Raw genomic sequence first — 17,121 nt, 5'->3', positions numbered from 1 at the left:
CACTGTCTACAATCGATTGCAGCATTGGCGAGAAGACGTCACCCTCGATACGCCTCAAGAAGCTATGCCCCCGGTTCTTTCGGTCGATGATCCTCTCTTCGATATGGACACGCCCTTGCAAGGCTTATCGCATGGGTCGGCGTGGCGTGCCCATGTAGCAAATCATGAACGGGTGATTTACGAAGACTTCGGTGTATCCGACGTGCCTATAGAGGGAAGGGGACCCCACTGCCGGCATACCTCTCTCCCATTGGGTCTTTATCTTGTGATCAATTGCGACTGGTAAGTCCAATCCTCTCGGCCGCTGGATGTCGCTGCCGCCCGATCGCTGCTGATCACGAAGAGTGCCTCTCGCTACAACAGGTTCGCTGCTAAAGGCGTAATCGGCTCTTCAGTTGGCGCAGTATACGCATCGATTGCGAACCTACCGAGAGATATCGCTTTCAAACCCAAAAATACGGCCTTATTATGCATAATACCGGGACCCAAAGAGCCTGGCCCGGATTGCTTTGCGCGTATACTCGAGCCAGTGGTCGCCGACCTGCAACAGTGCGAAAGGGGAATCGAATTCATACGTGGATCCGGGGATAGGCTCACCCGACATCTGGTGACGACACGGGTGCTGCTTTTCGCTTCAGACCTTCTCGCCGCGAAGAAGCTCATTGGTGTGGTCTCGCATGCGTCCAAAATGCACCCATGCCACCAGTGCTCGACAACCCTGGCGGAGATCAACAAGCCGGCCGGTTACGACTGGCGTAACTTCCGCTACCGATCACCTGACGTCTTGTTGAAAGCGGCGTTCGAATATGAACGCGCTGGACGTGAGCGAAGGCAAGAGCTTGAGGACAGATACGGTGTGAGATTCAGTCCTCTCCTACGTCTTCTCGGAGTGGATCATGGACATTCCTCTCCTGTCGACGGGCTTCATAATAGCTTCTTGGGAATCGCCAAATCTCTCGTAAACATGCTTCTTCAACGGCGACTCTTTTCACCCTCGTCGCTCGAGGACTACATCGAGGATGAAGTGGATGAAGACGACAGGATAGCAGCCTTCGTAGCTGTGTTTGAAGAGGCTGTATACCCCGGTCATCTCGGTCGTCTGCCTGCCCGGGTGACCAAGCAATTCGCCACAGATCGCGAAAAAGCAGGCAGCGGACTCAAGGCTGATCAGTGGAAACGTATCATGCAGCTGCTACCGATAGCCCTGTTCATGGCTCTGAAAGGGGAGACCGACCAGATTCCCGACCGAGACTTAGACAACCCGTCCGAAATCGACGCAGAAGGAGAAGTCGACGTCCTCGCAAACCTGCCTACGCTCCACGGAGGTATAGCCCCCTCCCAGAGACCGCAGCCGGACAGGCCCAAGAAAAAGAAGGCAAAGCGGGGCAAGAGACGTTCCGACGAGTCGCGCGCAAGCAAGGAGGATCCCGACGCTGAGCATAAAGTGCGAAACCGAGCTGACTGGTACCGAATTGTCATCTCAGTAGGCAGTGCGCTGTCGATTCTGCATGCCCACTCCCTTTCCATGACAGAAACAGTTGTTGTTATAGCCGTCACGTGACGCGTCGCTACTCCCGCGGGAGACCCCCTCGGAGGTCCCTTCGGAGACACCTCTCGACATCCCCACAGGGGTCTACTTTTACATCTCCCATAGGTGCTTATTATAATAGGCTCATTGTATGTATATACTTCATCCGTTATTACACCATTACCCTTAGACCTAGCCCCGCGTAGACTGTTAGTCCTTCCCCCTAATAGTTGTCGCCGTCGACGATCTGTCACAAGCAGCCCAGGACATCATGGCTAGCGGGGGAAGACTTACGATAAACTGGCACATCGCGATGCACCACGTCGAGACCGTCAAGCGTTACGGTCCCCTTTCAGGCTACAGCACGTATGCTTTCGAGCGTAACAACGGAAAATTAGCTAGGGTCAAGAATAACGGCCAGGAAAAGGACCTCCCGATCACGTTGATGAGGTCATGGCTTCTTGAGCTCCGACTGTTTGCGCTGCTGAATACGCCGGCGCCGGACGCATCGGAATTGGTGCTCGAATTTCTCAGGAACCTATTGGCGGATAGGATTCGGGCCCGTGGTACCCTTATGCTTCACGAAAGCCGGGGAATAGCTGCAAATAGGACGATTCGGCTGCCGACGCCTTACCAAAAAGGCGTACTGGTCGATCTGGCACATTTCGAGGGATATCGACCATTATTAGACTTCGTTGATCGACACCATCCGGACCTGGGACTAGTGGATGATGCGTATTGGGAAGCGGAAGGTCCTCTTTTACCTCGTCGGAGCTCGGCTTATACGATATACACACACGCCATTTACAACGGGTTTAAGTTCTGCTCTACGCTATGGAGCCGCACTCGACGGGATCGTTTCGCCTTGGCGGTTTCAGACGACTCGGGTCGCAGAGATATGTGTAAAATCCATCTCATACTCAAGGTGGATCTCAAGGTGGACGGGAAAAGGCTGGAGAGAACGCTAGCGTTAGTACAGTTCTATCCCCTTGCAAATGGGGTATATCCATGGCAATCACGAGACATGGATCTGGGAATACGTATATACCGAGACAACCCCCTTCCCAAACGGTACATACCTCTCGACAATCTCCAGGCCTCTACAATCGTCTGTGGCATTACCACGTATCAGGACGGGGCTTGTCTGGCCTCCGTCTCTTGCGATCGGGTGAGTCGGAGCGAGAGCGTTCAAGGTAAACATTTTATTTAAAGTCAATCATGATAGGAGGGACCCGAGCCTGACTTCTGGCTGGAGCAAGACGAAGAAATTGACTTGCCCGACGACTTCGTATTGGACGACATGTGATGTTTCCCGGCCCGACAGTAAGTCCTCGCAGGCCGCTCAATTCACTGGCTAGGCCAGCGCGTAATTACAAAAGATACATTGAAGACATTCCGGGTAGTTCTCCCCTTTCGTTGATCGTGATATCGTGAATAGTGACGTAATTGTAAGTGTTCTCTTTCCCCTTCTCACTGTCCTCGCGCTGATGGTGTGACCCGCGTCCCCTTCGTTGCAGGTATGACCTAGATTCCGATACCCCAGTATGCTCATGCACTGTCGATCCCTCCCGGAGGGTCTAATGCCGTGGGACCTGGAAACCCGAACATGGACAAGTCGAGGCTGAGATACTTCGAGAAGTCGGGGTCGTCGAAATCCAAGTCTCCTGATCCCGCCGCACCCAATTCCGTCGCGGTGGTGAAGCCGGCAAGGATGTCCGCGGTTGCTGCAGGCACCCCGTGATCCAACATCATACCGTGATTGCCTGCGTGGGTGTTGTGTTGTGGCGGAGCATCCCGGCCCCTTGGAGTTCGATGAACCTGAGAGTCGGTGAGCCCTTCCTCGTCTTCTTCCTGCCTCAAACCGAGACCTTCGTTCAAATTGTAGTGGGCAGTACGAACTTTCTTCAAAGGCGACGGAGGGATGGGTCCTGTGGCTGAACGGATGATGGAATCACTCGTCCTGCTTGGGGGTCGTCCGTCTGCAATAACGTATCGGCCTCTTCGATCTCCAGGTTCAGGTCGGGATCCACCGGCCGGCAACTCCCCCGACTCATCGTCCGTCGGTGTCTTCGTTCGAGTCCTCCTACGTTTGGGAGCTGTCTCGGGTTGACGAGATCGCGAAGGACCAGCACGTTCGTGAGGTTCCGTGTATCCGATTGGGGTGGAGACAGGAGGGCTGAATACGCTGGAAGGCACAGTACTGATAGATCTAGAACGGCCTGCACCCGCAGCCGCACTCTTGTTCCCTCGTAAGCCGATGGCATTCTTATCGACAAACCATTTCGATCGCTGAATTTCTTCGACAGACGTCGGTTGGTCGGCAGGTACGAGCCAGGCCTCAATTCGATCGGCTGTAGTGGGATCCTCCATCATCTCGTCCAACCATTCTTGCCGGAACATCCACCTTTGGGGCCCAAACGCTAAATCTTTGATACAGGAGGGCCAGTAAGGTTCCGCTCGGATGGCGGGATGCTCGGTATCAGGCTTTTTGACGCTGGTCCCCGTCGATTTGGTGGTCCCAATCTTATGCTCGTAGCATGCAGTATAGGCATCGATGTACTGCGAGAAGGTCAGTCGGATATCCTTGCATCGTCGCTGCGACTTGGACTCACTGCTTGTGAATACACCGATTCCATGTCAGGCCAATACATATCCGTCTTCTCCCCATCTTTCACCGGTACCAATGCTATGCCGCAATAGGGTTGATCGAGGCAGTTGTACTCGTCGCCCGAGTACTTCGCAACAAGCTTGCGGCGGGTCGAGATCCACTTCGTCATCTACGCAGCCGGGGTTGTCGGGTCAAAAGTCAGTTGGTCAGCCGGGATTGTCAGCCGATCGGATAACCCTTGGTCATGCTTACAGTCGTCAGTCTGGCCCGGATCAACGCCTTATCACCATTCCTCGCTGTCTCCGTCTTTGCCGCCAGTGAGTCCATGAATGCCATGTGGTCCTTCCGCTCCGCTAACCTGCCTGCTCCCGCGACGCCTAGCTTAGCCAGCTCCGCTACCTCGCGGGCGACACGGTCCCTTTCACCGTTGGTCCACTCCTTGACCTGCTGTTTACGATATCCCTCGACAGCCTGTTTGAAACAGCGGGCGAGTGCTTGGCGATATACGTCTGCGTGGGTTTCGTAAAGCGGCACCGAGTCGAGAGGGAGATCGCCGGTCAACGGGATGGCAGCACGATTGGTCCTCAGCAACTGGAGAATGCGGCTGCTTTCGCGCACATTGACCTGGTGCGTGTAGTTCTCCTCGAGGTTCCAGCGCACCACTGTCTCTCCGAGCTGACCGTCAGATGTAACACGCGTCGGCCAGTCTCCATCCTCGCCGGGGTAAGGCTGCGGCGGGGGCGTGCCGTCTCCGTAACAGAATTCGACAGCGGCTCTGACCATCCGGCCTATCGACTTTTGCGCAACCTCGTCTACGTCCGGCTCGGGCCGTCCGGCTTTCAGGTCTGCAACCTCTTCTTCCAACGTTCGAACCCTATCCTTCAACTGCTGGACCTCCCGGCCTTGGCCCTCTGTGGTGAGTAGAAGCCCATCGATCGCTTTGACGCAGTCCAAGAACCCTTGTTTGAATGCGTCGAAATCCTTCAGCTGAGCGTGATGTTCGTTGGATCGGATAGCCAGCTGGGTTATCTGGGATGAGAGCAGTCTTTGAGCTTGACCTCGGTTCTGGACCTGGGTTCCAGGCTCGGGCTGGCGTCCGTCTCGTGCTTGGGCTTGAAAGGGTGAGTCGGCTTCAGCGGGGGTATTGATGCGATGGGTGGTTGCTGACTGTGCCCGGGAACGGTGATGATCCTCTTCGGGTGATGATGATGCGTCGTCGGCATGGGTGCGATCGTATACAGGCGGTGGGAGAGAGGGTGCAGATGGAAAGTGAGTCGAAGAGACCGAGGATTCTCGGCGGACAGGGTCGGTGTGCTGATCCACGGTATTCCTTGGTCTCGTTGCCGGATCTTTGGGTCTAGGTCGTAGAGCTGTGGCTCCGTACTGCAATAAACCTGGTGTCGTCGAGGTCGTTCGGCTCGGGACAGGAGTGGAACTAGAGCCACCGGCGGGGGTTATCGGATTGTGCAAGGCTCGACTTGATCCTGAGCCGGAAGCGTAGGACGTTCGGGGCACGCCGGCCCTGGGAGTACGGTCTTGATACATGACTTGAGGCGGACTACGACTGCAACAAGTCGGAAATGTCAGTCAGTCGGGGTGCAGCTGTAGTGGATCCCATACCTCGCTGATCTCTAGCCACTGATCACTCACCCAAAGGTCCGGGTCCACACAAAGCTCCTCTACCCTCAACCGCTCACACAACCACGCAACCACACAACCACACGAAGTACAGATCGTATTCTGGCCTGTCCACCAGGGCTGAGGTGCCGGGGGTTGATCAAAGGAGGTAAGCCATCAAAGCTACGATACCGACGGCACCCTAATCTGATCACCCGCTCGATAACTCACAGCGGCACACTCTGAAACGCTTTCCAAACTTCAGCCGTTGTTACGAGATATTACGATACCCTGGATTCTACGTAAAGGTGGTTCGGAGCCGTGGTTGCGTGGTTGTAGTAGTATTAGTCGATTGATCATTTCATCTAGATACTGAATCCGAGTGTTTACATTTGCTCATCTCGTCTCCATATCGGCCGTATCAATATATCATATCAGCTGCATTTCGTCCCGTACATATGACGTGTATATAGTACCCGCTAGATGCGGCCTAAATTACGTCATCCGTCTGCATCTAGCGGGTTCTATATGAACGGCAGATGAGTGATATATACGGCCCAAATGAGCTATATCGACCTTATCGAATCGACCCATATGAACTGATTTTAGGAAGTGTTTGTGAAGGGTTGCACATTTGCACAAGCGATGAGCTTCACCGAAATGTGCGGATCTTCCTGAACGCATAACGTCTCAGATTGCAGATAACAGGCAAGACTAATATTACTGTACATTTTGTACATGCCCGGATCTCCCGAGATTCCAGCTCGTTGTAGAGTACGTAGAGTGTAGATCATGATGATATGCGCATCTGCATCATGTAGATCAACGATCAACACCTTCGACACCTCGCTGCGTGCTGCATGCGTGTGCTTGATTTGAGCGTTTGACATGGCGATAAACGTGTCCTCTCTCTCAACGCACTCGCTATGTATCGCCGGGTCTTCAGCCGGCACATGACCTTGGGACCTAGGTATCAGCTGATAGTAGCTCTGGGTCGTACATCTGGTGGCATGTTCAGATTCAGAATAACAGTAGATGGAGTATATAGGTCGAAGGTGTCGACATCCCCACCCACGGCGACGCGTGTGCCAGCGTGTCAAAGCCCGAGGGCGGACCACCTCGACCTCGATCAACCGTTAGCGTTAGACCTTATCATCGACCTTGTCTTCCTTTCGAGCACATCACAAGCCATTCTCCCTGCTGAGGTATCTGAGGTATCTACGTCACACATCTCTCAATCAAAGGAAGCCTCGAAGCCTCGACGTAGAAACCCGGGGCGAGCGGTGAACGAGAAAACGCGTTCTCATCAGTTCGAGTACGACATTCCCGGTACCCTCATCAGGCTCGCTCACCCACCTGAACATATCGACTCGCTGGTAGCTTGGGCACTGTAAACACCTCGTACAAACAACTTCTCCCGCAGTAAAAGTATTCAGGATGTCAGATCCCACGCCGCCTCGACCTTCCACCCCGACACCTAAAGGCACCACCATCGCGACGTCACCATCATCACCATCATCGGCAGCATTACAATTACCGTCTACCCCGAAATCGAAAGCACTGGCATCACCTACAACATTCAATCCGACGGAGAAGGCGACGACAATGCCACCAGCGGGATCGGGTTCAGGACCTCCAGGTCTCTCTCCTCAAGGTCAACAGAAACAGGTGCGATCCCCCGTAGCCGGAGCTACAACAGGAAATGCCACAAGCGTAGGAGCAAGTACGGGAGGAGGGTTTTTACCGGGGATCACTCTTTCTAAACCTACTACTACGACCGCTACAACAACTACGACGACTACTACGACTACGGGTACGGGTACGACGGGTACGACTGTGGGAAGCACTCATCCTCACCTTGGCTCACCCTCACCCTCGACCTTGAATTCGGGTGCTGTTGGGAATGGATCTCCTTCGAAACCACAAAGTCAATCACAAGCTCGTGGTCCGTTGAGCAAGAAACTTGGCAAGAAGGCTTCTTCTTCCCACCCCGAGGACCACTCCCACTCCCACCCTTCAAACGAAAAAGCTCACACTCACGATCACGGCAACAAAGACGTCCAGAAAGAAAAGGAGCGCGACCCGACCCGTCAAGGAAAAGGAAAAGACCTCTCACACGTCCCCTGTCGGTTCTACAAGATGGGCGCTTGTGCGGCGGGTGAGGGGTGTGTTTTTAGTCATAATCTCTCTGGGGGTGGGGAGGGAGGTGAGTTTGAATTTTCGAGTTTTGATGTTTGAGGGGTTGTTTTGAGTTTGAGGGGGTTGTTTTGAGGACGGGGGGAGATGGTGGTGGTGATGGTGGTGGTGGTGGTGGTGGGCAAGGGTGGTGGTCGGGTTGGCCTTTGGAGTTCAAGATATTGTAATCGGGAAGGCTGATCTCGATCGTCTCTCGTTTCTTCTGATCTCTCGATGTTGATCTATCTATCCACGGTTCCCGACGGGCTCAACCGAATCGCTCTAACGATAACGATAACGACAATAATAATACGCATTCTAAACTACTGAACACGACAACTCTCGGTATCATCACCGACCACCGATCGACATTTCAATCACGGTCGTCCCGGGATTGAAAACGACCGCTACTACGATACGATCCGACCTCTTCTCGTCACCTATCGTTCATCCACCTCACTCATCGATCGCCCACATGTATCGACGACCTGCCTGTTCACCCGCCTTGAAAACGAATCACCTATCAACTTGAACTTTGAACTTTGGTCGCCGGTTGTCTCGTACCTCATCCTGACTTTGTTCGCCGAGTGACACCTTAGCGGGCAATACGAAACAAGTCTGTCAATGGTTTTTGAAAGGAAATTGTCGGTTCGGACATAAGTGTGAGTCGGCGTACCGGGGTCTTTTGCGGGTTCCGTGCTGTATCAAGAAACAGTATTGAGGCGGTAGCTGACCTGGTGTATTTACTGCAAAAACGATAAATTTCACGTTATTCTTGACCTCGCCATTCCATCTGATGTTGTTCTTCTCGCTGTCGGTCCTTTTCGGCACCGCTCGCAGGCGCCCTGGCCCATCTCTATCCGAACGAGCCCCCGACCATGGACCGGAAACACAAAAAGGCCGCCCAGCTCGCCGCGAACGGGGTCCCGCAGGAAGAGATCGAGTCGGTCGTCTACGGTGGGACGTCGTACATCTTGCCCGCCGGTGGGTATCAGCAGGAGGAAGCCAAGCAAGAGGACGAGAACGAGGTCACGGGCGGCATGGATTTACCCGTCGACAAGACGACGAGCACGAACGGGGGCAAGATGAGTTACTCGCAATCGTTAAAATCGCCCAACAACGCCAAGTCGGCCAGTGGGGCCAACAAGGCGGACGCCTCGCTCGACAGCCACATGGCCGACTCGGCCGCACGAGCCCGTCGAGGATCGTCCACTGTCGATCGGACCGGCGCGGTCCCGATCAAATCGATTCGCTCGCAAGCCCAACGACAGGACGCCGCGGGCGGGATGATCGGGTCCATCTCCCCTGCGAACCGACATCAGGCGGCCTTGCTCTCGACCCTGAACCGACCGGGGTCTGCGACCGCTCAAGCCGCACACTCGCCCTCGACCCCGCCGACGCTCGGTTACAACCCGTCCATGTCCTCGTCCATCCCTCGGTCGCAAGGCACACTCATGGCTAGAGGTCCGGGTGACGAGTCGGAAAATTTCAAGTCTCGACCTGTTCCTCTCAGCGTTCCCGGTCCTCTGCCCATGTCCGCCAGGTCCGGGTCGTTCGTTCAAGACCCGATCGGCACTCCACCTCGCGAGTCGACGTCGTTCATCCTCGGTCGAAGTTTCGGTGCTGGAGGATCGACTAATCCGCTCACCGCGCCCTTGCTCAACCGGGATGGATCGTTCTCCTCGACCGACCCCGTCAACATGCGCCCGGGGCTCAAGACGACCGGGTTCGCAGATTCGAACAGCGTCAACATGCCTCCCGGATCGGTACCCGGATCCAAGTTCTCGTCGTCCGTTCTCGGCGCCGAGTTTAATCAGATGGGTAGGGACATCTGGGGTCAGCGGACGTCGTTGGCGCCGGTACCCTCGCGTACCCATTCGACCCAATCACAATCGGGCATGACGAGGCCCATCCTGGACACGTCAAACAGACGCGAATCCGAGGTCTTTATGCTGGACGACGCCGACGACGAGGATGCCGATGCCGAAGAGTTTTTGCCAGGCAGTTTGACCGAGCTGTTGAACCCGCGCGAACGGGCTCGGCGATTGAGCCGAAGGGAGAGTGGAAGTGGTCCAGGTGTCACCTCGGGTTCGGTCGGGATCAGGGCCGGGTGGGTATCTTCTTCTGGGAACGGGGCTGGTGGGGATACGAACACGCTCGGTGGGATCGGGAGCACCGGGTCGAGCTGGGATTCTAGGCCCAACATGGACGCCCTCTTGCATCGACAGGCCATGTCGGCCGGCGCGGTCGATGGTGGGTTCTTGCGCAGTCTCTGGGACGATGCCGGTGAGGACGCTCGACGCAAGGTCAGGCAGCAAGACCTCGATGCTCCGCCTGCCAGTGCCGCTGCTGCCGTCGGAGGTCTGTCGAGCATGTTTGCCGGTGCCGGCGGATCGAACGAAGGGTACCTGACTGCACCCCCTGATACTGGCTTCCAACTCGGACCTAGCAACTCGTCGGTCGCCTTTTTGCCCACGTTTACGGCTCATCGACAAGCCATCCTCGGTGACCACGGCTCGCCCGCCACTCGTGGCAACCTGCACTCGCCTTCGCGACCGTCGCCCTTGCATCGGGATAGCACCAATCAGGCCATCTCGTCGTCCAACGTCCCCGTCAAGGACGGTCTCGAGGTTCAGCACGCACATCTCGCACCGCCACACTTGCGTCCTTTGGCCTCGCCCGGCACTCGAGCACTGGAAGCACATGCACCGGGTCAAAGCTTGCCTCAAGGGCTGGCCGCCGGATTGTCCCGCATGCATCTCCGACCTAGCACCTCGCGGCAGTCGAGCGGGCTCAATAACAACAACACCGGCACCCACAGCGGACTCTCCGGGGGCGAAGCGCTTAGCCCGAGTGGGAGCAGTATGGGAGTCGCTGGACCTCAGGCGATCGGGCGGTACGAGACCCTTCGTCGACAAGAGAGTCGGGAGAAACCGGTCGTCCCTCAGGTGGCGGTCGCTCCGGCGGGAGAGGGCGAGGACGACGACCTGTTCGAGATGGAGGGATGATCAGTTATGCAAGACAAGACCAAGGCGAGGTGTGTACCGACGGGGACCTTTTTCAGCTTGACGATATCGAGATACGGTCGCTTCGAACTAGTAATATACCTGATAGTGGTTGTACAACACAAAGATTGACATGCAAATCTTCTGAATACATCGCAGACCGCTCCCTCCCAATCATAGACCGCACACTACGAAGCGCATTGACTGGTTATTACGTGACGTACAGCCCTTGCAGTGCGAACTTTGAACATTGTATGATAGACCCACCCCATGTCTACTGATGCTTTATAACCACCAACACGTATCAGAAATCTCAGGAATCGACTAGCATACCATCTCTAACAGACTTTGGTACAAGTTCATGACTCGGTCATCAAAGGCTCAAGAAAAACCTTGGCAACAACGGCTGTCAAGAACTCTTTGTCCAGGTTGGGCCTTTGACACTCCTGCAGCACTTGATCAAGACAGGTGACTTCAGCTTCCCGTGGGATTCTCGATTCCTTGTCGGAGGCGATCTTTATAATCGCGTCTGAAAACTGTGACCTGCCCGCGACGACACTTGCTCTCCAACCCTGAACACTGGTCCGTCTCCTGTAGAGGAGAGCGATCCGTTCCGCTGCCTCCTTTCGAACACGTTTCCTTTCTTCTTCAGCTACTTGTGCGTCCATGGCCTGCTGATCTGTTTCTGTTGCGAACTTTGCTGTGGCCTCCATCGCCTGACTCAAGATCGAGGCGTCTCGCGAGGAGGGATCCAGCTCATCATGTGAGGCCTCCAACAGTTCGTAAACTTTCCAGGGTGTCATTCCGGCGGGCTGCTGTACGTGTACGTGAATTCGTGCGTCAGGTGGACGATGGACGACGTGGAGTGATACGCAGGGTAACTGGATCTGTGCGGCTGCATCGCTGTTCGATTCGTTGCTAGTTCCGTCAGCTGGAGCTCTCCACTCAGCTTTGAGAACCCGATGTCCATCGTCAGCCAGTCCCTCTGTCAAGATGGTGCATGTGCCATCATGCGAGGGCTGACAGGTGGAATAGTGACTCTGCGCGCTGTGGCAGTATCGGGTTGACTGGGACATCCTCGACAATGGATCGATCAATGCTGATGCGCTGATGGGTTGTTATGATGGGCTATTTTGATGGGTTGTTGCAAAGTTCTCTCAAGCCGGTCGCTGTTTTCCCCTGACCCTTTAAGTATGTGATCGAGTTCCACCCGCCAGCCTCAATTAGTACAAAGGATCACTATTGCTGCGGAAAGACGTCATGGGTCTCTATAAGACCCTGACGAGGACTGAGAATGAAAACGTTCACCAGATGACGTCAAGACTCATCTGCAGATACAAAGGATGACCGTTACGTACCAATGACATCATGCATCCCGCAGCAGTCTCTACGACCTCTACGAGATCAGTAGTTAGCTGTATCAGCCGTCTGCCCCTCGGACAAATGTTTGTCAATGGCGCAAGCGTCCCTGTCCGCCGATCATGGACGCCGATATGAACCTACCAGATTGGTCCAGATAGATGTCTCATCTTCCGCTTCCGTAGGGCGATGCCCAACGACCATCACTTTGAAGATTCTGGCGGATGGGATGGACGCCGGCATCGATCGACGCCATCCTGCCGGAAATGAGGCAGCGCGCGCGTTTCACATTTAGCGGCGCTGGAACTGGTTGTTTTGGAATTCTGGACAACTATTCCGTATAGCCGATCGAAAATCCAACCCATGCCACTGGGAATTGCATGATGTATTAGCTTACCTTAATCCTGAGCGTCAACGTCGGCGACGATGCTGCTGTTTCACCCGTAGCTGATCGGGCCGGCCTGCTAGTGCCAAAGCCATTAATTGACTTGAACCGTCGGTGCCGTAGGCGCCTCTTCCTAAACTTCTCGCCGGCACACCGCCGCTATAGACATGGTATCACTACTCTATCGGTCTCCACGTGAGGGTACGAATACGGTCCTGTCCGTAACCTCTGGACCGGCAAATCGAGGCTGCGCTCGCTTTGCTCCGACTCTTTACGTCAGTGCCTGTTCGGTGACAGACCGATGTCTGTGTGGTAGCAGATACTGTTGCGCATTTGGCATCATCTATTAGATAGTCATTGAAGCATATATCTTGAGCCTGTGATATTTCACTGCACCCGCCAGAGGTCCCGCTCCTCCCACATCTGACGACCTTTGCCGAAATATGGCTTGCAGCAAGAGGTCCGGCATGAGTGAAGGTCACCGAGCCGACTGCCACCCTGACTAGCTCTAAGAAGCACCTTCTGTTTCTTCCTGTCTTTGGGGCTTGTTCATACCTCTCGTACCCGTGTTTAAAGTTGGACCTTGATCCACGGACATTCTACCACGGGCTGTCTTGGGATCTGGCCCAACTCCCCGACTAGCTTCTCGTCCTCCTCGTCCACCCGTGCTGGGCTCTCTTGCATGGTGGTGGTATCTCTGGAATCGCAAACCCTGACTGCAAGGTAAGTAAAGAGACGACTCGTCCGCCCATATTGTAGCTGCGTCAACTGATGCGGGGAACAAGGATGTTGGGAAAGTCGCTTAGGGGTCAGGGGGTTAGAGCTGCTTGAGGACCAGCGCTTTGTTTTGAGCGACTCTTTCACCCTGATTTGATGGGATCACATTGACCCCTGCGTCCTGTCGAGGTTGGGCAGCTTGATCCACTCGGTGATACAGTATGGATGGCAATCGCCAACGAGTGGAGTCCATATTGGCCACAGATGCGGCCTCGATCTTTCCTGTAAGCAAGCATCAACGACGTTCCTGAGACAGATCCGCTTAAAAGTTCTGATTGTCGGCAAGGGAGAGAAAAGCGCCTCAGTTTACCGAGAGATGATGGCCCGCAACTTGAGCAAGCCACTCACCGGCGTCTTCAGGTTCTGTATCTCGTCCCTGGGCTTGTTGGAATGCTTCTCCTTTTCCTTGAGCGAGACGGTCAGATTGCTTTGCTGTTTGGCCTCCTGTTTCAGCGCTTTGAGCTTGTTCTCTTTCTCCTCCAGTCCAGTAGCAAGAGCGTTGTGCGCCTTGACCTCTTTTTTGAGATCTTCGAGCTGCTTTTCTTACCCTTTGAGCTGAGTAGCGAGAGCGTTGCCTGCCTTGACATCTTTTCTGAGAGTCTCGAGCTGCTTCTCTTTCTCTTCAAGCCGGGTAGCAAGAGCATCGTGCGCCTTGACCTCTTTTCGGACAATTTCGAGCTGCTTGTCTCTCTTGTTGAGCCGGATAGCAAGGTTGTCGTGCGCCTTGATCTCCTTCTGCTTCTCCTGCAGGCTAGCTCCGAGCCCGTCAACCTCCTGCTGCTTCTCTACCAATTTAGCAGCGAGATCCTTGTGCTGCTCAATTGCCTTCTGCTTCTCCTGCAAGCTGGTACCAAGCCTCTCGACCTCCTTCTGCTTCTCGTGTAAGCTAGATCCGAGCCTGTTCGCTTCCTTCTGCTTCTCCTCCAGCTGAAACCCAGGGCGATTGTTCTGCTTGGCTTCGGCTTGGAGTCGCCCAACCTCTGTTTCGAGGTTGTCTAGCTGAAATCCAAGTTGGTCGTTCTGCCTCGCTTGGGAGTTGAGCGATTCCACCTCGGTTTTCAACTTAGCCACCTCCTTCTGCCTCTCCTTGAGCTGGAATCCGAGCCGATCCTTCTGCTTGGCCTCGTTTTTTAGTTCAAGCTCGGTTTTGAAGCTGGCAGCCTCCGCGTGCCTCTCCTCTAGCTGGAATCCAAGCCGATCGTTCTGCTTTATTTCGGATTTGACCTGGCCTTGAGCTCGTCAACCTTGTTCTGCTTGGCTTGCAGGATCAAACGTTGCTCCTCGATGATCGCGTCCTTAGACCTCATGCTCCCGCTCAGATTCTCATGCTGGTCCACCTGATCAAGAGGAGATCAAGTCATCAGCAACAATGAACGGCAAGCACTACCAAGCGAGACGCACCTTTTGTTGCAGCACAATCATCTCCCTCTCCTGCTCTTCAAAGAGCCCTTTCCAAGACGCAGCCACTTCCAGTCGGTTCTGTAGGGACTCAATCGTTTCATCCTTGGCCGAATCCTCACTGATGGCCTGATTCATATCCTCGGGCAGCTGCTGAAGAGAGGTGATCTCCTCATCCTTGGCCTTGCCTTCCCCAATGAGCTGTTGCAGATCGCCCAGCTGTTGTTGCAACGACTGGATCAGTTGATCCTTGGCCGCAACCTCCCCGGCGTTCTGAGTCAACTGGTCGACCTGTCTTTGCAGAGAATCAATAGTTTGATCCTTCTGCTGCAAGCTACCAAGATTCTGAGACGTCGCACGACTCTGTTTTTATCCACGCATGAACAAGACCTGCGGTAACCCCAACTACCACTACTCACCTCTTTCTTGACAGCGGTCATCTCGGCGTTGGTCTGTTGCCAGGCATTGTAAAGGGTTGTCCGTTCCCTTTCTTGCCTCTGGCGGATGTCGACCTGGTTCTCCCATAACTCCTGATCCTTGAGGGCAATCAGATCCAGATGTACCTCGACCTTTTCCAACTACAGCATTTGGCATTTGGCATAAGCATTTGGCGGGGGATGAACGAGATCAACAATGACGTCAGCAACAGACCAGCAAGACCTATCAGCCAGGCATCACTCATCTGCCCCTGCAACCTCCTGATTGTCTCTGACTTTTCTGCCAACACGGCATCCTTGCTCAATACCAGCTCCTGCAACCCTTCCGCCAGATCTCCTACAGAACCTGCCAGATACTGGTACTCCTCCTTGCCAACCACAGGTTCAGCTCTAACCAGCTCGGGAACAGCAGCAGCGGGAAAGGTGGTCGTGGTGGTCGAATCTGAAGTAGAGGCTGGAGCACTGGCAGCGGGATTGGGAAAGGTGGTGGTGGTAGATGAACCTGAGCTGGCGGCTGGAGGACTTGTAGAGAAGGATGTATTGACCAAGACGCCAGTAGAGGGGGTAACGATGAACCGAGTCGATTCCAAGGTAGCAGCGGCAGGAGAAGAAATAAAGTTGACACCTACGCCAGTTGAATGCGAGGTCAAGGCTGCAGGAGACAATGTAGGGAGAGCAGCAACAGAGGTAGATGCTGCAGGCGAGGATGTGGGTGCGGGAGAAGGTGGCAGAGGAATAATCGGCGTTTCCTCTAGATCTTCAACCACTTGCTTGTGGGCAATAAAGTTCTCCTCTCCCATATCATTGTAGGCCTGCAGAACCGTGTCCAGCGGAAAAGGGTCCTCAAAGTCTGTTGCCGTATGAAAGACATCTTTTACCACGATCGAGGTTGAATCCCTGAGCTTCTTGACAAACCTTTTTATGTGAACCTTCCCGCTTATAGCTGATAGGCAGGCCTCGGTAAACTGTCGTCTAAATTTGAGTTCCAGAGGTGAAGGTAGCCAAGCATCCTGATGTCGTATAGCACTGAAGCTGCAAGACAGACAGCCAAAGGGGTCAGCACGAGCACGATACAAGTGCGGGACATATTGATGGTCAAAACCTGTACCTACCTTTCCCGGGCCGTATGGGCAAACTTGCACTTCCTACATCATTTGAGCCCAAGTACTATCAGTTTAAGGACCTCCAGACCCGGCAGTGGTCTTGCACATCTTGTAGGTGGCCGTACATAGTCTATTCCCCACCTGGCCTGTTCCAAGATGTGTTGTTATAGCGGTCACGTGACGCGTCGGACGCGCCGTACGCGACTCCCGTATGCGACTCCCGCCGGGGGTACTTTTCGGTATTGTTATGTTAATGTAGAACTAGTACCCTTGTAATAGCTCTACATCCGTTATTACATTTAGATGTCTACCCATACCTTGCCTCATTCCTGCGTCCTGTCAGCCTGTCCAGGGGGATCCCCGTCGGGGGTCGCTCCCGGGCCTTACATGTGTTCTTGCAGGCATTCTGTTATGGATCCGCGGTACGCGTCCTGAACGGCCGCGCCGGGCAGTTTTGCAAAGACCCCCGATGGGGGTTCCCGTACGGAGTACATCTGGAACACCCCCTATGTAATTACTGTAATGTAGTACCAGTTGTACTACATCCGTTATTACATTCATTACCTTACCCTTACCTTCTAGTCCCATGTGATACTATTCCAGGCTTGCAGGCAAGCCTAATACATTTTTTGTACCACCAGCCGAGTTCTGTGTCAAACGCAGCTTTGCCTTCTTCAGTCTCATGATGGACACCGAGTATCAGAGGGGCCACCATGTTGCTATGTTATT

At 54.4% G+C, this 17,121-nt stretch overlaps 4 protein-coding genes across 4 annotated transcripts; 2 read left to right on the top strand and 2 right to left on the bottom strand.

Moving 5' to 3' along the window:
• Window positions 1-634: 634 nt before the first annotated feature.
• Window positions 635-1,985, top strand: HD553DRAFT_254952 (uncharacterized protein; the record flags this gene model as incomplete). The annotated part of the gene is made up of 2 exons (XM_046177346.1): window positions 635-1,394; window positions 1,759-1,985. Coding segments are annotated over 2 exons (987 nt in total), but the record flags the coding sequence as incomplete, so codon positions are not given.
• Window positions 1,986-3,076: 1,091 nt separating this feature from the next.
• On the bottom strand, window positions 3,077-5,681 carry HD553DRAFT_345382 (uncharacterized protein; the record flags this gene model as incomplete). Its single annotated transcript, XM_046183089.1, has 3 exons — window positions 3,077-4,087; window positions 4,141-4,305; window positions 4,389-5,681. The coding sequence occupies 3 exons, from the start codon at window positions 5,679-5,681 to the stop codon at window positions 3,077-3,079; spliced, it is 2,469 nt and encodes an 822-aa protein (XP_046033451.1).
• A 1,188-nt stretch (window positions 5,682-6,869) lies between these two features.
• HD553DRAFT_318189 (uncharacterized protein) lies at window positions 6,870-11,250 on the top strand. Its single transcript, XM_046180841.1, has 4 exons — window positions 6,870-7,959; window positions 8,528-8,590; window positions 8,769-10,965; window positions 11,093-11,250. Exons 1-3 carry the CDS (start codon window positions 7,191-7,193, stop codon window positions 10,934-10,936), a joined length of 3,000 nt encoding a protein of 999 aa, XP_046033450.1. The 5' UTR covers window positions 6,870-7,190; the 3' UTR covers window positions 10,937-10,965; window positions 11,093-11,250.
• A 42-nt stretch (window positions 11,251-11,292) lies between these two features.
• Window positions 11,293-17,107, bottom strand: HD553DRAFT_337155 (uncharacterized protein; the record flags this gene model as incomplete). The annotated part of the gene is made up of 14 exons (XM_046182265.1): window positions 11,293-12,000; window positions 12,292-12,348; window positions 12,690-12,836; window positions 12,977-12,999; window positions 13,274-13,393; window positions 13,542-13,676; window positions 13,803-13,969; window positions 14,002-14,636; window positions 14,699-14,791; window positions 14,856-15,215; window positions 15,272-15,430; window positions 15,598-16,321; window positions 16,402-16,434; window positions 17,028-17,107. The coding sequence occupies 14 exons, from the start codon at window positions 17,105-17,107 to the stop codon at window positions 11,293-11,295; spliced, it is 3,441 nt and encodes a 1,146-aa protein (XP_046033449.1).
• Between the last annotated feature and the right edge of the window lie 14 nt (window positions 17,108-17,121).

Source organism: Filobasidium floriforme, assembly GCF_021052385.1.
Source record: "Filobasidium floriforme strain CBS 6241 chromosome Unknown HD553scaffold_24, whole genome shotgun sequence".
In the NCBI taxonomy this organism is placed as follows: Eukaryota; Fungi; Basidiomycota; class Tremellomycetes; order Filobasidiales; family Filobasidiaceae; genus Filobasidium; species Filobasidium floriforme.
Note: the sequence above shows the minus strand (reverse complement) of the source record. Positions and strands in the feature narration are given on the sequence as shown.